The sequence below is a fragment of the Dichomitus squalens genome, assembly GCF_000275845.1.
Source record: "Dichomitus squalens LYAD-421 SS1 unplaced genomic scaffold DICSQscaffold_1, whole genome shotgun sequence".
In the NCBI taxonomy this organism is placed as follows: domain Eukaryota; kingdom Fungi; phylum Basidiomycota; class Agaricomycetes; order Polyporales; family Polyporaceae; genus Dichomitus; species Dichomitus squalens.
The window spans coordinates 3,243,204-3,266,997 of NW_006766883.1; the positions used below are offsets into that span (position 1 = coordinate 3,243,204).

The following is a 23,794-nucleotide window of genomic DNA, read 5'->3' on the forward strand; positions in this document are numbered from 1 at the left end:
AGCCTGATTCATGAAACCGACTGAGACCCTAACCTCAGCGTGTCCTCCACCCGAATGTGGCAAACTGGGGTTGCGGAAACTCTGATTCCTCCGTTCAACCTTCCGCCATCCCCTCGCTGCTCGCACATCATGTCTACTCCTCACCTTCACGACTCCAGCTCTCAGAATGGAGCAGTAGCTCGATCAGCTAGCCGGAGTTCGCTAGACGCCGACATCGCACTTATGAACAAGCTCCTCTCAGAGGATGTAGACGAATCCGATCCCAGCATCGAGGAGCTGCTGAAGCGGCTCGAGGCTGCAGAGGGTCTCGCGGATGGCGTGGAGGAGCGTTTGGACGTGGTGATAGGCAGTCTAGACGAGCTCTTGAACGATCTTGAGGCGACGCAGGGAGAAGACGGGAAGGGAGCGGAGTCCCAGAAGGATGGGGTTCAGGTCGGGGCGATGGCAAAAACGAACTCGAGCGCTGTCGGTCGAGAAACTGCTGGGGAGCCATAGCTGCTGAGTTCTTGGACCCGCAAACGTCGGTAGGAGTATGCCGTAAGTCGCCGTCTGCTTGGAATCGCGTCTTTCGCGAACCTGTTTGAACGACAGTCTGCCCTCGCATGCGAAGCGGAGAGGAAGCATCCAACAGTCAGGGTATGGAAGGTATGTGCATGGGGTCCGTACCGCTGTACAAATCTTATCTCGTGTTTTTGACGTCAGTCGCGATGCACCCGTCATGTCGATGTCTACCCCTCAAAGCTTTGGGCCATAATGCGAAGAGATCGCCAGGCGCTACAACGCAGACCCTTGCCTCCGCCACGATATGCACTTCGTCAAATATCCAAGAAAGCAAGGCAGATATCATGGATAGATCATCCGACGTGTTCGGTATTAGTTTTAAACACATAAGCTAATGCATGACAGTACGATGCACACTTCATACGTCGACTTCTATCAACTACAATGTCCAATACGACGTATAGCAGCCGCCATACACAACTGCCGTCAAGTACACATTATGTTTATAGCACTGCTTCCATCCATCCCGTTTAATCGGAATCATAACCCTTGGGGTTCTTCGTCTGCCAGTTCCACAGGTCGCGGCACATCGTCTTCAGGTCCTTCTCCGCCTTGAAGCCGAGCTGCTTCTCCGCGAGCGCGGGGTCCGCCGTCAGGTCGGGCACGTCCCCGCGGCGGCGGCCGACGATCTCGTACTTGAAGTCGAACCCGGTCTCGGCGCGCATCGCCTCGACGATCTGGAGCACGCTCAGGCCCTGCCCGCGGCCGAGGTTGTACGCTTTGTAGCGCGCGTCGGTCGGGCAGTCGTCGAACGCCGTCGACTCAGGCGCGAGCGCGTCCAGGGCGAGCAGGTGGCCCTTGGCCAGGTCGAGGACGTGCAGGTAGTCCCGCACGCAGGTGCCGTCGCTATGAGGCCCGCGTCAGCATCATGTCTGTGTAGAAGGGTATGGGAGAGAACGGATACGTACGGGGTGGGGTAGTCGTTACCAAAGACCTTCAGGTCGTTGGGTTGGCGACCGACGGCGATGGCGGCGAGAAGGGGGAAGAGATTTCCGGGACGGCCGATAGGTGCTTCACCGATGTCACCAGACGGATGCGCACCCGCGGGGCTATCAGACCACGTTTAGCACAGTCGAAATCAGAGTCCTATCCTAAGAAACACTTGCTTGAAGTAACGTAATGATAGACCGCGCCAGCGCTTTGGCTCAGCTGTCGCATGCCCATGTCAGAATCACCTGGCACAGCACGGAAAGCGTAAAAGTGTAACGACACGTACCGGCACACAGATCGGAGATGATGGTCTCACACATGACCTTGGTCTTTCCGTAGGGCGAATGTGCCTCCAGGCGGGTCGTCTCGGGAATGGGGATAATGGGTGGGGTACCGTACACGGTCGCAGAGGACGAGTAGACTATGCGCGTGCAGTCGAACTCGCCCGCGACCTGGAGGAGGTAGACTGTCGCGGCGACGTTGTTCTCGTAGTACGTCAGCGGGATCTCTGTCGACTCCCCGACGGCCTTGTATGCCTGCGTGACGTACCCTCACGCATGAACCTCCTTTATGCGACTAACTGAGTAGGGTGTGGCAGAGACGTACCGCGATGTGAACGACGCCCCAGATGCCGCCCTTGCCATACTTGGCAAACACGGCGCGGATCTGGTCGGGCTTGGTGAGGTCCGCGGTGTGTCCGTCGATCTCGGCGCTGTCCTTGTCTTGCTCGGACGCATCGGCAGGGAGAGCCTCGCGCGCGAGCTTGGCGACACGCTCAAGGGCCTTGGGGGACGAGTTGTGGTGGTTGTCGATCGAGATGACCTTGTATCTCCGCGTCTGCTGGAGAGCAAAGATGACATGCGAGCCTGTCCAGGGAAGTCCAGGGCACGATGCGATTGCAGATGAGCATATAGAATGTAGGGGCAGGGTTGCGAAATAGAAGCATCGGCGGATAGTACGGAGATTCTCATGTCAGATACTAGGACGCGTGCTGACAGAACGTAAGAACGCGTGCGTACCGATGTATCCTGCACCTCCGGTGACTAGTACTCGCTACACGTCCAAAGTATTGGTCCCTCTTGCACGCGTATGACAGCTGGTCTACGACGCACCTTGAGCTCAGACATCTTGACTGAGATTTAGAGGGTGTTGAGGTAGAGGCTGCAGCAGGAAAGTCTGGAGCAACCTGCGGGGGAGTACGCGGTGCGAGTATTTATCGATTTCACTGTCGCGCATGTCGCGAACTTGAACCCCACCAGAGCGCATATGGCCGATCGTTCGCGCGACGGAGATCGGTCCCGATCCCCGGTGGTCACGGTCCGCTGCTAGAGCTCGCACCCCGACTGGCCTCCACCCGCAACATCGTCCCGACTCCAGATCGACGCTGCCTGTCTTAGGCCTAGATAACTGCGCGAGTGAACTGGGCTTAATCGTGCAGAATTTCACCCCGGTCCTCTCAAGCCGCAGAAGACGAGACCGTGCTCGCCCACACGACCCACCTCCATCGTCATCAAAACAGACAACTACATCCGAATTCCAGTTTGGAGCATATGGTACACCAGGCGCACTGCGACCTCCGGGCCCTGGTTCGTCAGCAACGCTTTCCATTCGCGTACATTCGTATAGGAAAACACGACCGCACAGCATCCTATCGTTCCTCCATCTTCACGTCCCCCTCTGCATCCCTCAGCGTCTGCGTCTGAGCGCTGTCTCGTGCTCCGTCCACAGCGGCGGCTTGTCCCTCCGCCTGAACAACTCCCGCTTTGCCACTGTTTGCCTCTTCCGCGGCTGGTGGTGCAGGACTGGCAGTCGCAGCGTTCGCAGCCTCGGCGGCGGCGGCCTTCTCTCTCTCCAACTTCGCGTTCTCGATTTCCTGCTGCAGCTGTATGATGTCCCCTGTGCCGATCTTCCCGAAGTGCTGCCAGTATTGATCTCGCGCCATTCGGAGCGCAAGCCATGCCCAACGTTGCTTGTTCTGTGCGACCATCGAACAGCATGATCAGTATGTGCTAGAATGGCAACAGATAGAAAAGAAGGGTGTCGTCATGGGAAGCACACGTACCTCTTCGTACCTCGCCAGCTGCGCGTCAGGTGGGAGCACGATAGGAGTAGGATCTGCAGGAGCTGGCGCAGGCGTGGCAGGCGCCGGTGTAGGAGTGGAAGGAGCGGCGGGTGGAAGAGGGTTTGGTGTCGACACACGCGCGGGTGATGCGGCCGCGCTTTCTGGCACTGGTGTAGAGCCAGGTTTTGCAGGCAATGAAGGGTGCAGGGGCACAGGCGCGCTGAGGGACGGATTCGGTTTTGGAGGCGAGAGCGAATCTTGTGATGCGGAGGTAGTTACTGTCGTGGCGGACGCGCTGTTCGGTACCACACTAGAAGCAGCGGGTGTCCCTGGTGCGGCCGCGCCGTCCTTGACCGCGGCGGCCTTTGCGCGAGCGGCCGCAATGCGCTCGGCCTGCTTCGTGAGCTGCTTTTTCCGCATCTCGATGCGCGCATCCTCCTGCTTGATCTTCTTGACAAAGTCCTTGACCTCACCTGGTCTGCATGTCCGATGAGCGCGTCAGCGGGAGCATATACGAAGTAGAGGATATCCACGCACTGGAAAGGTTGCTGCAGATCCCACAGGTCCCTGTATCCCATCTCCCATATCTCCGTGAGCGGCGCGCTTCCATACCGATGGGGCCACGGCTCCGGGTCCGTCCTCATCTTCTTCCTCACGCCCTCCGTCGCCTCTTCGAGTCCGACCTTCCGCTTCACCCCGTCCACCTCAATCTCCTCCCGCCACGGCTCCCGGTCGAACGGCGTGCACAGCTCATTCTTCCACTTCACCCAGTTCTTCTCGCGCTCCAGGATCACCTGCACCGTCTCGGAAAACGCGCGCCCATTCGGCGAGGTCTGGCGAAGCTCCTCCGTCGCGCGCGTGATCGTCTCCTGCACCCACTGCGCGTCGGCGGTGTCAAGCGTGAAGTCAATCTGGAGCGAGCGGTTGCGCGTGCTCGCCCACGTCGCCTTGGCTGTCTTGGTGAATGTGAGGAGGTGGTGGAGGAGAATGAGGAGCTGGAAGAGGAACTGTCGCCGGAAGTGCGTATCCGCGATCTCGAGGTCGAGCAGGTCCGGACTGGTGAGGTACTTGGCGAAATAGTACTCGCTCTTTGCGGCGCTCTCTGGCACGCCAGCGGCGCGTTTCCGCTTCAGGGGGCCAGACGGGCCAGTGGGTATGCCGTTTGACTTGTTGCCCATGAGCGCGCGGTCCTTCGCGGTGGCCTCCTTGATCACCGGCAGGACTTTGCTCACGGCCTCCTTGAATGCGGCGAACGTTCCCGGCTCCGCAAATAACGGCGGACGGGAGAACGGGAGCTGAAGGCCCCAGAACGTATAATAGAAGTCTGCTGGCAGTCAGTACCCACCAACCACAGGTAATGGCGAAGGACGCAGGGAAACACACCCACCCTCCTTCTCCTTACGCCGCTTCTCTGCTGCGTTGGCCGCTTGCTCTTCTTTCGCCTTCTCATCCTCCACATCGACATCCATCTTATCCTTGTCCTTCTCACCCTCCCCATTCTCGCCCTCCTGCTTCTCTGTCGCGCTTGCTTTCTCGCGCTCCTGCCCCTTCGTACCGGGCCCGTCCCATACCGGACCGTACTCTCCCCTCAGGTTCACTCCGCTCCGCTCGCCAAGCGGGAACACGCGACTGAGGAACGTGAGGATCCGTCCTGTAAAGATGGTGGTCGCCCCAGTGTTCGACAGCCGGCGGAGGAGATCATTGAGCGTGCGGAGGAGGACGAGAGCCTTGCCCTTTTGCGGGACCATGCCCTCCGTGAGACGCTCCGCGCGCGCCTCGATCCAGGAGAAGATGTGTGAGCATGAGGAGATTGTCTGGGCTTCAAGGAGGTCTTGGAGCACGGTGAAGGGGAAGACTTGGTCGCACGCATCTGAGGGGAACCTGCGCGTAAGTGGGCGAGGATGAACAAGGGGTAGAGGGGCGCGTGGACGGACCGTGCTCGGTAAACGTGAGGACCATGTCGAGCATGTCGTTCAGTTGGTCATAATATGTCGTCTTGGGGTCTTTGAGGGCCTTACCCTCTGTCGCCTGCACGCGCGCGCACGTTGAGGACCTCGAGGTGACGTGCATGACTATATACGCGACTCACCGCTAAGTCGAAGACCGCGTTCCTCAATACAAATTCCCATTGGTTCTTCCAGCTCTCTGGGTTAGCTCCCGACTGCGCCTTGGAAAGCGTTTGCTCTACGAGCGAGTCGAGAGTTGCTTTGTCCAAAGGAGGAGGAGGCATGGAAGTGAGCAAGGCATTGAGGCTCTGCTGTATGGCTTGCATCGTGTCGGTAGATGTGATAAGTTATGTGGACAGTGTCATCAAGCAAGTTGCACGGTCCTGAGCATGCGGCGCCACAGCTCCAGGTTGAGCCTACGTACAGTGGGACGTGACGGCGTGATCAATGGAGTCACATCAATGGACTTCTCGTGACACCGTCAACCGGTCACGGTGTACGCTGCCGCGTGCTTTATTGAGTATCACCACTTCAATCTCGAGCAATGGGTTTCATGACTACCACGATCCAAAATGCGCATGTCATCTGTGCGCTATTGTGTCCTCTTGTACGGCTGCGGAGGTTTTTTGCGTGCGAAGTTCGAATCGGATATCCGTTCTCGACAGGCTCCGACTTGGTCCACAAATCCCGAGTCTAGCACGGTCTATATTTGTGAGCCTTTGTGGCTTACTCTCCTGGAAGACGGCTTTCCGAGATATACTGACGCTGTCACTAGGTTGCTATCGTCTATCCGTTTCTTCTCAGGATACGTATTCATGCGAGAATCGAAATACGTTCAGGTGAATCCACTGAAATGGTTTGATCATTTGACTCTGCTGGCGGCTCCGCCGTGCTTCTTCGAACGCTGAAGGTCTCATGAGCTGCCAAGAGGAGAGCCTGGTGTACATTGAGATGGAGAGCGTACCGCAAACCTGGATGCTATTGGCTCCCTCGTGCCGTGTTATATAAGAGCAGCTGCAGCACGGTACGGCTCTAAGGAACCCACGGTGCCCAACTTGAGTTGTTCGCGTGCCATGACTTTCGGAATCCTTGGTGAGTGGCTACTCTAGTCAAACCATGCAATTGCTGACCTTCCCGACATGCAGACGATAACAAGCTTGAGAAAGTTCCCGGGACTGGGCTACTCTCCGACCAGGGGATCGTTCACGGGCATGAAGTTGCAATCGACGAAGCGAAGGACTTGAAGCGCGGTGTCGGAAAGTACGCACACGTTGTGCTCATACCGCAGCCGTCTGATGATCCTCGCGACCCGTACGTGATCATCTCGCTGAGAGGGGTCCCGCAGCTCTAGATCTGAGCTGAAATGTCGCAATTCTTAGTTTGAATTGGCCGACGTGGAAGAAAGAAGCGTGTTTCTGGACCCTGTGAGTGATGGCAAAACCAGTCCGTGCACTGAAAACCACGTCCTCTGACCAGTCGAGGGCAGGGCTTTCGCCGCAAGTCTAGACGGCGCACTATCCCCTATGGTCGGCCCCGGCTACACCTTGCTAGCGAAGCAATTTGACGTCTCGGTCGATGATGTCACCTCGTCTTTCGGCTTCATCCTTCTTGGACTCGGAACGTTCATGTAAGGGTTAGGAGTGGTGTGTACTCGGTGCTGTTCTGATGATAGGATAGGCTCGTGCAGAATGCTTTGGCGGTCAAATTCGGCCATCGTATCGTCTACCTCCTCTCTCTTTCCTTGGTATGTGCATGGTCTTACCTGAAGCCTGCGTTGCTGAACTTCTGCATAGATGTTCATATCTTGCATTTGGTGCGCTTTGAGCCCGAATCTGGCCTCGATACGGGCTTCGCGCGTTTTCCAAGGCTTTGGTATGTCTGCCCTACAAACGTGAGTGTCTGATCTCAAGATCATACCCTGCTCGCCGACGCGGCGTTTCGCATTCTCAGCCTTGTTGCTTCGACTATTGAGCAAATCTACTGGTAAGGATGGATTCACATATTCTATTTAGTCTGGCCTCTCAAATGTTTACTCTAGCGTCCATGAGCGAGGTTCGCGCTCGGTGATTTGGAGTTTTTCCATCATGGCAGGCATTACGCTGTGAGTCTATGACCGAATTGAGGAGACAGTTCCCGCTCAGCTCGCTTCCAGAGGACCCCTCATCTGCAGCTATGTGATCCAAAACATCTCTTGGGAGTTCGGCTTCTGGTTCGTCAGCATTCCGCTTGGGTTGAATACCCTTGCTGTCTTCTTTTTTGTTCCTGAGGTACGCCTTTGTCGTTCGTTTCGTATTTACGAAGTGATCACATATGGTTCGTTTGTAGTCAACGTTCGATCGCAATACCGCTAAGCAATCGCGAGACGAGGATTCGGCCAGTTCGGAGAAGCCTTTCTCAGATGCAGAAATAGAGAGCGTGGGCCGTTCCTCGGCCGCTCCGCCTCCGGTGCCGAGCTATATGTCTTCGCTAAAGATCTGGAGCGGAACCTATACGGATGAAAGTATATGGAGGTTATCTCTTAGGCCATTCCCGTTCCTCCTGTCACCGGTGGTATGGGTTTCCCCACCTTGGTTCCTGGAGGAAAGGCGTTGACAACACGTCGGCGACCTTTGCATAGACATGGTTTCTTTTCCTGACACAGGGGCTGCAGACCGTGTGGCTGAGTGAGTAGTGGGATCGGAACGTGCGTATAGCTCTCTAACGAAGGCATAGGTCTCGTTCCCCTTTGTTCGTCGACTATCTTCACTTTGGAGTACAATTTCAACGCCACCCAAACTGTGGGTGTGGTCACATCTAACCTTGCTCTTCAACTTATCCCGACACGACCAGGGCCTGACGAACTTGGGCGGCTTGGTCGGCATCGTCCTCGCTATGGCCGTCACCGGTCCACTGAACGACTGGGGCATCGTTTGGCTGTCCAAGCGGAACCGCGGTGTTTACGAACCCGAGTTTCGTTTAGTGTTCATGTCAAGCATGCTCTGCGGCGTATTTGGCTACGTCGGATGGGCTGTTGGTAACGACCACCACATGCCTTGGATCGGAGCAGTTGCTTGTATAACGTGCGTAACATTGAACCTTATATCCGTCGGTAGTGCTGATTGTATGCGCTCTATAGGATGTTGAACTTCAGCATCGTCGTCTCCGGCTCGGCTTCGGTGACTTACCTCCTCGACACGCATCGTGCAAACGCGCTTCACGTCTTCGCACTAAGCAACTTCGGGAAGAACATGGTTCTCTATGCTTCAACCTTCTTCGCGAACGGCATCATCCTCTCACGTGGCGTCAAGGTTTCCCTGCTGATACTTGGGGCGTGCCAGGCCGCTTGCTGGGCCGCGTCCGTCCCAATGTACATTTACGGGAAACGCGTCAGGTCGTTCGTGAGTAACTCAAACTTCATTGACAGGACAAGGAGATATCTGACGAAGACTTATATAAATTACCTTACAGATTGCCCGGCATCCTCAGTTGTTCCAAGGAGATCTTCCTGCATCCGATTTGGTGTCGAAGGAGACGTCGAAAGCGCCATAGCCGCCCCTGACTGCGCAGCACAAGTATCTACCTGTCTCATTCGAGAGTTCATCGAAGTTAAGCCCTTGTACACCTGGGACTCTGCGTTCCTGCACGATACACGCTCAAGTACGGCTTCCGCTGGTTGTATTCAAGTTCTGCTATCGTGGGTTTTCTTAGAAGACAGCGCGGCTCATGGGAGGCACGCTATGCCGATAACGTCGCATGTTTCCCCAGCATATCATTTCTGGGAGTGCTCCCATGATTACTTGCATGAGAGAAGCTTGCTTATTCCTACCTCGCCTCGGTGGCACAAGGGATCACTTGACGTCCCCAGTGCTTCTCGCGCCCCTATAGCTCCACGACCAATCAAGCCTTCAAACAAGGCTGGCCAACCAGTACTGCTCAGTGCGACATTATATAGTATGGCCGTGGCCATTTGTGGCTGTTCCCTCCTGCCCGCGTTCATCGCGCTTGCTTAGCTGGGCGCCATGGTGTTCGGAATCCTTGGTATGTGCTGAATTGGCGGTCGAGTTCCTTAAAGAACATGACATGACTTGTTGCCGTATTTGTAGACGATCGCAGACTTGAAACTGTCCCGGGAACTGGGCTGCTATCGGACCGTAGAAATGTACACGGACACCAGGTTGCCATAGACAAGGCCGGGGAACTCAAGCACGGCACAGGTAGCTACTCGCATATCGTGCTGATCCCTCAGCCTTCAGATGATCCCCGTGATCCGTTCGTCGTTTGTCAAGTTCCCTCTGTCCGTCGTGCTAACGAATCGTTACGCGTCCCCTTTGACAGACTGAATTGGCCTAGGTGGAAGAAGGAAGCATGCTTTTGGACCTTGTTCGTGCTTCATCCTAACTTTGGTACTCGAACTTACGCATTTGCTATTTCTATTGCCTGCGTTGGCAGAATATTTGCGACTAGCCTAGCAGGTGTGCTGTCGCCTGAAGCCAGTGCCGGATATACGCTGCTAGCGAAGCAGTTCAACGTCTCCGTGGACGAGATCACTTCGTCTTTCGGCGCGCTCGTCCTAGGGCTGGGGATATTTATGTCAGTTCCTCTCGTGTCAATCCCTTTCTTGTTGCCGACATGTACTGGTTACATAGGCTCGTGCAAAATACTCTTGCTGTCAAATACGGGCATCGAATTGTGTACCTTTTGTCCACTTTCTTGGTATGCAACCACAATCCCAACCACAGCTGCTTGTGACTCACTCGCTCTAGATGTTTATATCTTGCGTTTGGAATGCTCTCAGCCCAAACCTAGCTTCTATCCGCGGCTCTCGGGTATTCCAGGGGTTTGGGATGGCTGCTCCGCAATGGTAGGCATGCTATCTCGTAAAATCGGCGTCAATGGGTAAATTCATTGGTACCGTCTGTTAGTCTTGTGGCAACCACAATTGAGCAGATGTACTTGTAAGCATGTCACACATACCTGGTGAGCTCTGATCAGGTTCTCACAAAACGTTCCAGCGTACATGAACGTGGCTCTCGCTCGGTCATTTGGAACTTTGCGCTGATGGCAGGAATCACATTGTGAGGAATTTCACTTTGGCTGGGCTGTTGGCTAACTGCGGTTGCAGGGGGCCTCTCATATACGGTTATGTCATCCAGAACCTGTCATGGCAGCTTGGCTTCTGGTTTACCAGCATTGCTTGTGGGCTTTCCTTCATCGGTGTTTTCTTCTGCGTTCCCGAGGCAAGTTATTCATAATCGGCTTTCGCGAGACAGCCAGGATAACATACCCTAGACAACTTACCATCGGGGAGCAGTGACTACGGAGGTCGAGTCCCAGATCAAGGAGAATGCTAGTCGAAACAGCATAGAGAAGACGCTCCGGAAGTCAGAAAGTCCGGACGTGGAAAGCTTCGACCGCACTCCTCCATCTCCGAGTCCACCGACCTTCCTCTCCCAGCTAAAGGTGTATAATGGAAGGCTCTCTGAAGAGAGCGTCTGGAAGATCTTATTGTCGCCGTTGCCATTTGTCCTGTCGCCGGTGGTACGTGTGGTCGTCCGCCAATAAGTGCCTGACCTCATTTCGATACCATGGTGCCTTACAGACATGGTTCGTCTTCTTGACGTACTCGATGCAAACAGTCTGGTTGAGTACGTGTTAATCATTCCACCGTGTCTTCCTGAGACGAGAAACTTTAATTGGCTACAGGTCTGGTACCGTTGTGCTCTTCGACGATCTTCACAATTGAATATAACTTCGATGCAGCTCAAGTCGTGCGTCTTCCTTGCTTGACATCCGGATATGCCATTCACCGCCGTGTCCTATCGTTAGGGTCTAACCAACCTTGGTGGCATCGTCGGAATTGTGCTTGCCATGCTAGTCACTGGACCCCTCAACGACTGGGGCATCGTCTGGATATCCCAGAGGAATCGTGGGGTCTATGAACCGGAATACCGGCTCATGTTCATGATTGGAATGTTATTCGGGGTATTTGGCTACGTAGGCTGGGCAGTGGGAAACGACCAACACATGCCGTGGATCGGCGCAGTAGCATGCATCACGTAGGTCCCATCCTTCGTCCGTTCATCTCACCAGTGTCATAACACCGGTAGCTCCGGACACCGACCCTCCCCTCACGGCACTGTGCCAGCCTATCCATTTCTCGAAATCCCGTTAACACCGCATCTGACCTCCGCTTCGACCGGCAGAATGCTCAATTTCAGCATGGTCGTCTCCGGTTCGGCCGCAGTGACGTACCTGCTCGACACCCACCGCGCGAACGCGCTGCACATCCTCTCCATCACGAACTTCGCGAAGAACATGGTCCTCTACGGCTCCACGTTCTTCGCCAACGGCATCGTCATTTCCCGCGGAGTCAAGGTAGCGCTCCTCATCCTCGGCGCCTGCCAGGCGTTCTGCTGGCTCGCCTCGGTCCCGATGTATATATACGGGAAACGCGTCCGGTCCTTTGTGAGTGCGGTACCGACTTGGTCTCATCAAGCGACACCTTTGTTCTCCCCATGTTTCAAACGTCTCCGGAGCAATGAGCTGACTCCACGGACAGATCGCGCGCCATCCCCGCCTTTTCCGAGGAGACCTCCCGGCATCCGAATTCCCGGCTGGCGAGCATGCGGAGCGGCGCTAGACGGAATACGACGGGGCTGCGCACTGCGTCCTGAACCATCCACACGTACTGCGTACTCAACGCCTGTAGTATGCTTCCCCATTCCAAGGTATATACGCGCACCGCAATTTGCCAGCATCGCCATCTATCAAGCTCAGAATGGAAGTCGTTGTATTCTCGCCGCCGGTGCTGACGAGCTTCAGGGTGTGTGCCTGTCAAACAAGTCCGCCACAGACGTACATGCGTCCATCCATCATGCACGATGCGCGATGGCGATGCGCACGAGCGCATCCCGCCGTGCTGGCTTCCGATTCTTGAGGTTCGATTTTCACAGTCAGATGATGAAGACAGAGGGATGACATCGTACGGGGGCTCAGCGAGCAGCGCATGCAGATCCGGACAGAAATGGCAGGTGTCTAGCGTCTGCGTCACGTATTAGCCGCACGCGCGGTATGAAGGTTTGAAGCATCGGGTAGAGAACCGAGTGGCATATTACAGCCACCCAGGACAAACCATTCAGGAGAGACACAAGGAACGGGAGCACGAGAGAGCGCGTGAGATTATGAAAGCGACCGACGCCTAGAGCCCAAGTTTCCTATTGCGCGCGATGGGAATGTGACACGCTATGCGAAGATGGGAAGAGAGAAAGGGAAGACGAGCGAGCGGGTTGAGAGTTTGCCATTACAGTAGGCCCTGGGAACGCAAGGTGTGTGGGAGTAGATTATACACAGCCAGCCGACGGCCGAAGAGCGGCACAACATTGATAGGAGAGATGGAAAGAGATACGACGATATATGGGGGGGATGACAGATTACAAGGAGAGCTAGAAGTTGGCATTGGAAAGATATCCGGGCTAACATTGAGAAGAAAGGGAACGAAGGTGTTATGTAAGCACTAGAACGATTGCATGACATTGAGAGCGTCACAAGTGTAGACTATGCAAATAGATGGAGAGACACGACACGTAACGATAATCCGGACAATCGGAACGGGAGTGGTTCAGGCGCAGTCGAGGCTGCAGAGCCAGGTAGGGTCGCAACGTAGCGCTTGACTGACAGAGTGGTCGAACGTAGCGCGCAGATGACACGGATGCCGCAGCAGACTGCGAGGCGCGCGACTGGGGAGATCGCAGGAAGGGCAGGGGTGGATACTACGACAAAATTTAGAGTACAATTCCAGGTGTGCATGATGATGGGTCGTCTTCGCTGCGGTCCTGAACGATCAAAGTTAAGCGGACGCCGGCCACCGGAAAAAGCGGAGAAAACGAAGCCAGGCGGTGTTTGCGAGGCGATGGCGGTCGATGGAAGGCGGACGTACGTGATAGTATGATACATCCTGTGGGTCTCCGGATCCGACCCAAGATCGAAGAAGCACCGGCGCTCGCTCGTGTCACATCAACGAAGATGACTTCAGGTTCGCGGTGAGGATGATGTCGCGCACTGTCGTCGGCACCCGGCCGTATTAGGTCAGTGCGTTCGGTGGCCATGAGGTCGTGACAGGGAATGTGAGAGCGAGAAGCCGAGAACGCACCGTTTGATATAATGATATGCGTCTTTGGGGTATCGGTGACAGCCGTCAAATGAACTATCGCACAAAATGACATTGATTGCCCGGTTTCCTCGACAATGAATGAATACACGTACTGAATAGCTCTCTCGACTTGTTTGGTGACAGCTGCTGATGCATTGCGCCAAACCGGTTACGAAAGTCTGTATTGCATCCGTAAACTAGTCAGCACCTGACCCGAAAACTGGACCACTAAGGAGGAAAGCACGTACACTGCGAGACCGTGTCATAGTCATTCGGACGGTTGAACGACGGCATATAGTGCTTCAGCCGCACGCCGCTCTCGAGCTTCTTCTTGAGCAAGTCGCACTTGTTCAAGAAGAGCACGATGTTCACGTGCGCCAGCAGCCTGCTCTCGATCACAGACTTCCAGAGCAGAAACGAGTCTTCCAGCCGGTTCACCTTAGGGTCCTGGCGACCTGTCAGCCGTCACGCTGCCTCGCAGCTGTTACGCGGGGACGCACCTCCGCCAATTGCTGATCGAAGGCACTGATAGGTGCAAGGAAGATTATCGCATTGACTACCAAACGTGCGTCAGCGCCATATCGCGAGCGGGGATGCCTGGCTCGCTGGCTTACCGTCGTCGAAATACGGGGCCCAAGCCTGCCGCTGATTCCGCGCGCCGCCGACGTCGTATATCACCCACTCGACCCCGCGGAACTCGGTGTTCTTCGCCAGCGTGAACTTGTGTTCGACTACCCCTGTAGTCTTCAATCGTGCCTTCAAGACGTCGTCTAATTTGCCGAGCGCGTCATGAGCACATATCCACTTGTTCAACAAGAAAGCCCACTCACCGTCGGTGGGGAAGTACATCTTGGCCGTTATTCGGTCGATCTCGTCCAAATAGCTGTCCGCCAGGCACCCGTCAGCCAAACGTCCGCAATACGCACACAACGGCCGCCTCCAACACTCAGCCAGCAAAAGCAGCAGCAGCAGCAGCAGCAGCAACCAAGAAAAAAACCCCAAAAAACACTCACAACCCGCTGCTCTCCTCCAGCCGAATCTTCTTCTCCGCGAGCCGCTGCTGGATCTTCGGGTCCGCCCACAGCTCCTTCATGACGGGCGCGCACCGGTTCAGGACGTGCACCGGGTCGCCCGGGTCCTCCCACCACCCCTCGAGCTCGCCCGAGTGCGCCGTCTTCTGGCTCTGGATCTTGCCCAGCGCGAAGTGCTTCTTCCAGTTCGACCCCGTCCGGATCGACGGCTCGTGGTTGCTCCCGCTGCCCAGCGACACCGTCGGCGACGTTGGGGACCGCGGCGACGTCGGCCCTGCGCCTGCCCCCGTCGCCCCCGATGGCCCCGCGGTGGGGTGTGGGTGCGAGTGCGAGTGCGAGGGCCCGGGCGTCGGCGGGATCGTGATCGGGGGAGGGCGCCCGGGCTGGTGGGCGGGGACACGGGCGCCCCCGTGAGAGGACGCGGACGCGGACGTCCATCCGGAGTATGCGGAGGACGCGGACGTGGAGGGGGATATGCCCGCGGGGGCGGCGAAGGCGGAGAAGGAGTGGGGCGAGAAGCCGGGGAGGTGGGTCGCCTCCTTGTCGCTGTTGTCCTCGGGGTCGGAGAGGACGTTGATGAGGCGCTGCTCGAGGTCCATGAGCGGCGCGAGCCGGCGGCGGTACGCCTCGTAGTTGGGCTGGTTGCTCGCGTGCGACGAGGAGGGGCGGTCGGGGCTCGCGATGATGATGGAGGCGGTTTCCGTGCTGTCCCCGAAGTCCTCTTCGTCCAGCCCGTTGATATCTTCCGGCGAGATGGCCTCGAGGATGCTGCGTAAATATAGAGAAATGGTCAGCATGGTCTGACGAAGGCGCACATACGCGACAGGGACCCACCGGCGGATGGAGCGGACGAGGTTGAGGTAGATAACGAAGCGCCATGCTATTCGCTCTTTGTGAAACGCAGCGGGTGTATGCAAGAGCTGGAACTCTGTCCAAGAAACGAGCGGTGAGCGATATATAATAGACCGAGACACGACCAGGAGGAGTCTCAGTCGAGCTCAGATGGTGGCAAAGGCCGGTGCTTGTTGGTAGGGCGATGAACGAGACGACAAGGACAATGACACCATTCTAGAAGAGATGACCGGTGGCCAACTGCGATCGGAGCGACCACGGCATGTATCTAGCAAGCGAAGACAGGCCCAGGGACGACTAGGAGAATATGTAAATGCGGGCAGCACCAGGGGGTGTGGCCGGCATCCGATCGACGCTGGGCGCTTACTGGGGAGACCGATCTCTCCTGTCAGAAAGTACTTGGGAGCGATCGGAGAGGACGCACGGCTGTGTATGTGGCATGTAAGAAGACCGCATCGCGAGCTGCAGACCCATCGATGTGGCATGGCATGGCGCGCTGGGGCGCGCTCACCTCTCTCGCTGTGCAACCGGAAACTCTGGCTGTCTGGGTGAACCTTGTACGGTGCCCCACTCGCGTCCTTGGATACAGATGGGGCGCCGTATACAGTTACGCCCTGACCGGGTTCTCGATAGCAGTGGGAGTCGTCAAATGCACCGAAATCCCTGCAGGTCGAGGGCGGGGAATCTTGGTGAATAAAGGGGGGAGCACTCACGTTTTAGAGTTGTGCTCTTTCCGCTCTCGCTCTGGCCGAGGAGAAGGACCTTGACGGTCTTCTTCCTGCGGTTGCGCTTGTCGTCGTGGCGAAGCATGCGGTCGATGTTCTCGCTGCGCTTCCTGGCTTCCTCCTCTTGCTGGAGGCGCGCTTCGCGCTGCTCGGGGGTTTCGTCGGGCGGGGGGAGGAGCGCGGCGAGGAAGGGGTCGGAGGGGCGGCGGTCATGGTCGTTGGGGAGCTGCTGAGAGCGGGCGTGGGTGGACTTGGCGGCGCGCATGTGTGTTGCGGGGCGGGGAAGGGGGGCGGGGACGTCGGGGGAAAGGAGGGACAGGGAGAGGGAAGGGGAGGAGGAAGGAATGGCTTGGAGAGCGGTATGTGGCAGACGGGTGGCCGGAGAAGGAAAGTGAGGGTGAGAAGAGGGGGGTGCGTTCTAGAAGGCGAGAAGGAAGAGTGGGCGTGCGGGCCGTGGACGTTCGCCCGCGGGTCGCTGGCGGACGAGGACTGCAGGCTTGGGCTTAGGCGGCTTAGGCGGCTTAGGCTGAGACTGAGGCTAAGCCTGCGCGTTTGGGCGATCGAGAGAGCCACGGCGAGAGCCACGGCGAGAACAAGCAACGCACGCACGCGATGGAGCGGCCAATGATCCGGGACGAGCTCCCCCTCCGCCCGTCTCAGATCAGAATAACAATCCCATTAATCGCCGTTCGCACTCGCCTGCACAGCTCTCTCCATCCCTCGCCATCGCCCCTCGTCATCCTCCTCAGCCCGGACAGCCCCTGCACACGCCCGTGCGGCACCGTCCATCGAACAGTCCACGCCGATCACACAGAAACCCAGAGCCTCCGGCCGACGTACGGCCCTCGCCGCCCTCCCATATACAAATATTGTCTCCACCGAGCGTTCTTAGTAGACCCTTGTCAGTCCCGCCTTATGCAGCAAGCGGCCAGCGTCCTCGGGTCCTGTCCCTCCAATTCCGTCATATTGTATTCAATCCCACTCCCTCTCCCGGCGCCTTGCTGCGTACAATACAAGCTGTGACCCCAGCTCCAGCCGCGAGTCCCGGTCGCGTCGCACCCCGGCAGGTGGTTGATCCATTCCGCATATGCATGCTCCTCTGCCGGTACATACGCATGGTGCACCTCCTTCTCCTGCACTTCCTCCCGAGCCCCTTCGCGCCGAGCCCCCGCCGCAATCTCTGTACGCACAACGTGTATCGTGCATCTCGCATCTCCACAGGCGGAACATCCCACACACCAGGCACGCCTGACCCAGCTTGACAGCTTCGCGTCCCCGCTCTCGGCGAGGGGGCCCTGTTCGCAACTCTTCCCCCGGTCTTCTCTATCTTCTCATCCCTGCGTATCGGAGCATCAGACATTCGCGGGCAGAACACGGCACATGTGTGTCCTCTCCTCTGACTGACGAGTGCGCACCCTGCACCTCGTAAGTCCTCCCCGGAGCATTCGAATTTCCATAGCAACATGTCCTCCAGTGCGCCGCGCCCGAACATGTATTCCTGTCAGCCGCAAAAGCCCCCGACGCAGTTCTTGCCAAATCCGGTAAGTACGTTCGATATCGAACCTCGTCCCATTTCAGCCCTCAGCGATGGCGAAGCCCTCCCACGCCGAACGCTTCTGCACCGATATGCCGTCGTCTCAGACGACCACGGCCCTCCCACTCGCCAGGGATATTCGCCTTCCCAGCGAGCTCGACGGGCGGCATTGCGTTCGGTACCCAGCGAGCCTCTCCCGCGAGCGAGCGCCGCGGACTAGCACATTGATAATGCTACGCGAGGATAGTCTCGCGGCTTGCCCCCGTACAGTACGTAACTCCCCATAGCACGCTCTCGTAGACTGCTGACGCCACGACAGCGGCGCCGAGACACTATGTACATATACGCATACGACCCAATCGCACATGCAGCTGCCCTACGCGGTTCGATCGGCAGGCCAGCCTCGCTGGCGTCCGCGTCGGCGACTGCGCGTCCGTAGCGTGCGGACTGGGGCCCGACGCGCCGACCTATCAAGACGCCGGTGGCAGACGTGGAAGCCCTGCATGGCATGGTCCGTACCGAATAAGCTCATATACGTCCCGTCGCGCACCGTCATCCGCATGCGCGGTGCCATTTAACTCGGCTGTACGTAACGATTATCCGCAATATCATGGTGTCTGTTCACATCAATCGCTGTGGTGTCTGTCGCGCGCGATGCTCGAGCGTCGTATATCAGCGACCGGCGTATGCTGTCCGCCTGTCGTGCTCTCGCTCCGAGAGCACGGGCCGCGCAAGGTCTCGAGCTCGAGCGCGGCTACGAGTAGTGCAGTCCGACCACTTGTCCAGTCCCGCTCGCTCCTGTGCCAGGCCCAAGGGTGGCGTAGGTGTCACCCGCGGACCGCGCGTCGCATGCGCAGATAGAACGGGCTCTACGAGGTTCGGCAAAGAACTACCCCTGCCCGTCTCCGCTCACGGGGACGTGCCGTACACCGCGAGCGAGGTGAGACCAGCGAACGACGCGCGGAAGAACGCGCCGTGGAACATTGCGCGCGGGAGCAGAGGACGCGCGGGATGCGTTCGGCCAACACCTCAGCTGCCGACCGCTCCCCTGTGGATCGATGCCGGGTGCCGGTCTCGCACACCGGTCAATTGTCGTCCAGCCGCGCCGATGGCCAGCGCAGAACGTCACTGAACGCACCCACAGCTCGACGTCCGATCCGCCATCGGACTCGGGCGAAGCAGCGGCAGGTATCGAGCGACTTCGCGGCGCGTCAGAAGGCGCGTCATACCGCGCAGCCGCTGTGCGCTGTCGAGTGTGTGCCTTGATGGGATAGCTTGCCGATTGCAAGGCATAGCGCGAGGGGTGGCAGGGCGACACGGCTGCGCCAGCGATCGCGGTTTTGGCGCTCCGTGCTGCGACGGTGGTACGCTGCCAGCACGTACTACTTCTCGGAAAGCCTATTCCTCACGCAGCTCGCGCGCCATGGCCATGGGGCCGACGCTTGCTGATGCGATCCTCCGGTCATTGCGGCGCCCGTGGTCTGCAACGAGGAATTGGTGACCGAAAGCAGGCCCACGGGCCAGTTGTGAAGGCCGTAGGCCAAGAACCGCGGAGGCGTCGTAACAGTCCGTCAGCGAAGGAATAAGAAACTTCGACGATACAGTTGTCGTGCGGGGTCCGGGCGAAGGCAAGGTTGGTTTTTGCGGCCCGAATATCCATATTCAGGTGGAGTGTGTTCTGCCTGCGGGGACCACGCTCGACGGGGGGTGAGCTTGAGCTTAGTGCCACCGTGGCCCTATCTCCTGTACCTTACCTTCCCACCCGCACTGTCTGACGCGCTGTATCGCGCCCTCCGCCCTACCATCTCGTGCGGAGAACAGCGTACTGCGTCGTGGCGCACCCACATACACTCCCAGTATCAGAGATGTGCAACGGGGGCCGTGCTTCTGTAATTCGTGATGTGCTGATGAAAGTCTATAAGAGATATTAGGGTACTAGTCCTGCTGGTGGCTGTTCAGAAGGTACGCCCCACCTTTATTAACATGATTGACTGCCTGGGAGCCCGCCGGCGTATCCATTCACACCTTCCTGGTGTCTCACAATCCAGGGCAGACTCGTCCGCATGCGTCCTGAGGGGCATGGATGAGTGAGATCTGGTCCCTGCTTTCTGTGGACGGATGCTATCGGACTGACCGCAGGTGTCAAATTTAAGATTCCCCGCCCCCGGTTGACGGTCGTCGTGAATGCGGCTATCTCCCCAGGCCTTCTACGATGACCGTTCGCCTTCCCACAGTGGCCTGCAGTGTCCCTCGTATTCTGACATGAACTGGAGAAGTCCCAGCTTCGCGGGCCGGTAGGCCAAGTGAGACGACCTGACCGGGCTTGTGAGCCAGAACAAGAAGTCAAGGCCGTCGGAATCCCGTAAACCTGCGCGCGTCCGCCAAGTCTCAACACCCATAACCCAAGTTTGCCGTCGCTATTGGGGATACCGGGCCCGCGCGTTCCGGTAGTTGACTACGCAGCGGCAGCGGCCCTGAGTAATTGCGGCGTAATTCCCAAACCCCGAGTTTCCCAGGTTCGCGAGTTTTAGGTTTGTAGAACGTCAGCGCACAGTAGATACCGAAGAACGCCGCATTGTCATGTCATGCAATTCGCAGTAGCGGCATTCACATGGCAGCGGGATGCCATAATGCTCCCGCTTCGCCTTCCAATGGGAGAATCCTCGCGAAGCTTGCGCGAGGGAAATGAGGATGCGAACGCGGTAATTGCGGGAGTGCAGGAGCACATCGGACTCGCTCGATGCTCGCTCCTTCCATGCTAGAACAAACCTGCGTCGTTCTACGTGGACGCCGAGCGAGAGCGGACAGGAGCCAAGTCTTGGAAGCGGCAAGAAAGGCTCAGCACATTCATTCGAAATTCTGAGATAGGCTGTTTGCTTACCCGTGTCCACCTGCATGATGCTTTCCAAGCCTACGCGCCGCACACGTAGAGCACATGCGCCCGAGAGAGAAGCAAGTAGGGTCCAGCATTCGTCCTGAAGAACTGGCGTCTGATTCTACGACAGTTCATGCATTCATGAGCGGCCGGTGAAGCCATTCGCCTTCAAATTAAACGACAGGCAAGTGGCGAGAGGTGGCCGTATATGGCTCCGGGACCCTGAGATGCGTTTCATTAACGCGACCTATACGTACGCGTCCTTACGCACAGGCACACCTGCGCGTCACTGGGGAAGGGTAAGGAAGCATCCCGCTAACCTTGTCTCCGGATGAGGGAACTCCGGTCCAAGTCCCACATGCTCCTGTAGCTGGGAGCGCCCCTTGTGACATACGAGCATTCCACTTCGCAGCCCACCCGCGATAAGCGACAGCCAATTGCCAATGCAAGCTGCTCGCAATGCGAGCGGTCAGAGCGTGGGGAAGATGTGCGTGCGCGTTCGTGTCATCGGAACGGGATTCTTGGAATCGATGACGGAGAAGATGGACGGATGCGATACGAATAAGTGCCAAGGGTCGCCACGCAGGCCAGATATAGACACGGACACACTCGGACGCGCGTTCGGCCGTGTGCGTGCGGTGCTGACGGACAACACTAATCGTGGTCCGCGGGTATGCTTCGCGCCTGGTTTGGCAATGTTCCCAACCAAGATCAAGCAGGTTTATCGGCGCGTGAGGTGGCAAGGAGTGTTACTCCTGTATCCGATGGGGCTTCCCGGAGGGAACCCTAGAGCAAGAGCACGCAGATGCGAGAGGATAGAAAAGCCAGAAGAGTGGATTACGAGGGAAATGCGATGACATCGTGAGCCTATCGCTCACCCAACAGCCTGAGACAGTCCATCGCCGAATCGCCCGTGCGTGCGGTGTACTGCGGGTTCATCTGCGGTGCCATTCGTGCGCGCATTATGTGCCCTCTCTGCACTCTGCCTACAGTGCTCTTCCGGATTCAACGCGCAGCACAAGCGGGGACCCTCCGTCCAGGACAGACTCACCAGGCACAGCTGACGCGGATTTCATTGTGGGACATTGAGGTTGGCAGATAAGCGCGCCGGGGACACCGGGAGAAGAGGGATGTGTAGGGCCCTAGACTTCTGGGGTACAAAGGGAGCCGATGTAGCGCGGCGCACATTGTTGGCCCTCGCAGAGAGTGCGCGAAACTCTGCGAGACCTGGGTCTGTTCTAGGAGAGCTCCCATCTGCGGATACGACGATCAGAGCACGGGCTACGCGACATGTGAGTAGATGCGTCATCGTTCATGCTGCAAGAACAGTTATAAGAGCCTGGTATTAACACGCATTAGCAATACAATTGTGAACGAGTATGGAAGGGTGCCCGCAGGTGACCCGCGGACTTGGATGCGTGGTACCTCAGGAACGGGCGAGGAATGCTCCATGCTTACAGCATTCAGGGCACATTCCGAAGACCTTGGGCGTTGAATCGCAGTTCACATTGTCCGGGGCGCACATGGTGCAAAAGGACTTCTAGACGGCGAATCGATCATAAGAGGATGGATCACGCAGAAAAGGGTGAATACGGCCGGATGAGTATACGTACTCAAATTTCTCCCTGATCCCGCTGACTTGCGCCCACTCGAGCCTTGCCAGCGCGGCCGCGACCCACAGAGCGGGGACTCCTGAGCGCGGCTCTCCGCTCGGAGTGGGGGCAACGCCGGTAACAGACTTTCGCCGCGTGTACTCTGTGTTCAATAGTGGTACACATATATGCGTCCAGGAATGTGCTCCTGTATACCCACATCATACGGAGGCACACCGATTAGCGGCCATAAGTTATCCTCATTTGCAAAGTAACCATTTTTACTCACGAGCTAGTGGCACGGCAGGCGTGCCGGGAAATATGCTCGAAACACGGGGGACGTGCTCAGCATGATCACTTCCTAGCCACAGAATCTTCCACGGAAGCGTCCATGCGAGGGTCGCGTCTGATGGGGAATCTCACGAACCCTCAGGGCGAGCAGGCTCATATGAGTGCGCCGAATTTACGAAGTTGGATGATATAACGCACGTTTCGCGGTCTCACGGGTGATCGGACGTTTCTAAGAGAACAAATCACCTGAGGTGAGACGACATCGCTGCTGACCATAGTGCACGGATTGCATTTTGCCTACCCACCCCCAAATAGACCCACAAAAAGGATGTACCAGAACATGGAAAGGAATAGAATGGTTCCAGGGTGGAGTTGCAGACCAGTCCGCCACGTGTTTGTCGACATGTCGTAGGGCCCAGACATGATGCGTTAGTTGGACATTCGGGGCGTAGTTGAGCCCACCATGATCAGACAGAAAGAAAAGCATAGATGTATGCGAAGAGGCGGGTCCTAGTGGTGATTCTGACAGATACTAGTGTCCGTACCGAGTGCGGAAGTGGTCGTGGTCGCTGCAAGCGAAGATCGGCTACATGGGCGTTACTATGAGCACGCCTCCGAATATGAGCGCTGGATCATCTGGACGGGTTTACCGACCCATGTAAGTTGAGCTCTTGTCCTGTTAACAACATAACCTTGTTGAGGTTTGATACTATAGCATTACAACGACGTCCACTTCCCTCACTTGTGAGGCGGCTTCGGTGCAACTACGTGAAGAAGTTCGAGGGCAAGCGGGCACAAATGGGATTCGCGTTTGGCCGGTGCAAACGCGTGCCGTACATAGTACATACAATAGACCTTATATACACAGTAGAATAGGGGTAGATAAGGGCGCGGGTATCCGTCGGGGGGCGGGACCTGTGGCGCTCGTTCCGCGAGCTCGCCATCTTGACGCCAGGATTCCAACACTACGCACCTATGATCGTCCGAGTCAAGTCGTAGACAAGCCCGAGCACGATGTGGTGGACTCCTGCACATTTGTTACAATTGGTTAGGTGACAAGCAGTACAACAAGAGCACCCAAGGTATGTGACAAGCACTCGCTGGACGTCGTGAGGTTCACCAATCACATCCGCGACTCCACAGTGAGAGCTCTTGCTTCAGCGATGAATTGCGCACAAGCTGGACAAAGGCATCGTGCGCATAGTTGTCAAAACAGGAGCAAGGTTGCACCCTGCGTCCTCATCGCGGCCTCCCGGCAGGACAAGGG

General features: G+C 57.2%; 6 protein-coding genes across 6 annotated transcripts; 3 read left to right on the forward strand and 3 right to left on the reverse strand.

Annotated features, from left to right (window-relative positions):
- Positions 1-129: 129 nt before the first annotated feature.
- DICSQDRAFT_123799 (uncharacterized protein) lies at positions 130-495 on the forward strand (the record flags this gene model as incomplete). Its single annotated transcript, XM_007360775.1, has 1 exon — positions 130-495. The coding sequence occupies one exon, from the start codon at positions 130-132 to the stop codon at positions 493-495; it is 366 nt and encodes a 121-aa protein (XP_007360837.1).
- A 536-nt stretch (positions 496-1,031) lies between these two features.
- DICSQDRAFT_165288 (UDP-glucose 4-epimerase) lies at positions 1,032-2,618 on the reverse strand (the record flags this gene model as incomplete). Its single annotated transcript, XM_007360776.1, has 7 exons — positions 1,032-1,407; positions 1,470-1,610; positions 1,662-1,710; positions 1,778-2,027; positions 2,098-2,357; positions 2,511-2,544; positions 2,604-2,618. 7 exons carry the CDS (start codon positions 2,616-2,618, stop codon positions 1,032-1,034), a joined length of 1,125 nt encoding a protein of 374 aa, XP_007360838.1.
- A 785-nt stretch (positions 2,619-3,403) lies between these two features.
- Positions 3,404-5,825, reverse strand: DICSQDRAFT_41994 (uncharacterized protein; the record flags this gene model as incomplete). The annotated part of the gene is made up of 7 exons (XM_007359703.1): positions 3,404-3,466; positions 3,554-4,031; positions 4,091-4,880; positions 4,935-4,959; positions 5,011-5,434; positions 5,484-5,581; positions 5,643-5,825. Coding segments are annotated over 7 exons (2,061 nt in total), but the record flags the coding sequence as incomplete, so codon positions are not given.
- A 747-nt stretch (positions 5,826-6,572) lies between these two features.
- On the forward strand, positions 6,573-9,402 carry DICSQDRAFT_177072 (MFS general substrate transporter; the record flags this gene model as incomplete). Its single annotated transcript, XM_007360777.1, has 15 exons — positions 6,573-6,591; positions 6,645-6,810; positions 6,879-6,923; positions 6,986-7,126; positions 7,177-7,243; positions 7,293-7,390; positions 7,450-7,482; positions 7,538-7,600; positions 7,652-7,766; positions 7,825-8,049; positions 8,117-8,162; positions 8,212-8,276; positions 8,329-8,558; positions 8,615-8,876; positions 8,947-9,402. The coding sequence occupies 15 exons, from the start codon at positions 6,573-6,575 to the stop codon at positions 9,025-9,027; spliced, it is 1,656 nt and encodes a 551-aa protein (XP_007360839.1). The 3' UTR covers positions 9,028-9,402.
- A 95-nt stretch (positions 9,403-9,497) lies between these two features.
- Positions 9,498-12,118, forward strand: DICSQDRAFT_165291 (MFS general substrate transporter; the record flags this gene model as incomplete). Its single annotated transcript, XM_007360778.1, has 11 exons — positions 9,498-9,516; positions 9,582-9,747; positions 9,814-9,858; positions 9,928-10,068; positions 10,601-10,719; positions 10,790-11,016; positions 11,078-11,123; positions 11,182-11,246; positions 11,305-11,534; positions 11,682-11,943; positions 12,038-12,118. 11 exons carry the CDS (start codon positions 9,498-9,500, stop codon positions 12,116-12,118), a joined length of 1,401 nt encoding a protein of 466 aa, XP_007360840.1.
- Positions 12,119-12,748: 630 nt separating this feature from the next.
- DICSQDRAFT_77194 (G-alpha-domain-containing protein) lies at positions 12,749-17,112 on the reverse strand. Its single transcript, XM_007360779.1, has 11 exons — positions 16,224-17,112; positions 15,493-15,586; positions 14,641-15,426; positions 14,458-14,510; positions 14,242-14,397; positions 14,128-14,183; positions 13,876-14,074; positions 13,741-13,806; positions 13,628-13,681; positions 13,415-13,536; positions 12,749-13,310 (listed from the first exon to the last, which is right to left on the reverse strand). Exons 1-10 carry the CDS (start codon positions 16,498-16,500, stop codon positions 13,487-13,489), a joined length of 1,791 nt encoding a protein of 596 aa, XP_007360841.1. The 5' UTR covers positions 16,501-17,112; the 3' UTR covers positions 12,749-13,310; positions 13,415-13,486.
- Between the last annotated feature and the right edge of the window lie 6,682 nt (positions 17,113-23,794).

Excerpts from the sequence above, each read along its gene's own strand:
- DICSQDRAFT_77194 (XM_007360779.1), bottom strand. The coding sequence starts at position 16,500 with ATGCGCGCCGCCAAGTCCACCCACGCCCGCTCTCAGCAGCTCCCCAAC. Across the intron at positions 15,427-15,492 it reads CTCGTCCGCTCCATCCGCCG|CATCCTCGAGGCCATCTCGC; the intron begins GTGGGTCCCTGT and ends ATATTTACGCAG. Across the intron at positions 14,075-14,127 it reads TCGATCAGCAATTGGCGGAG|GACCCTAAGGTGAACCGGCT; the intron begins GTGCGTCCCCGC and ends ACAGGTCGCCAG.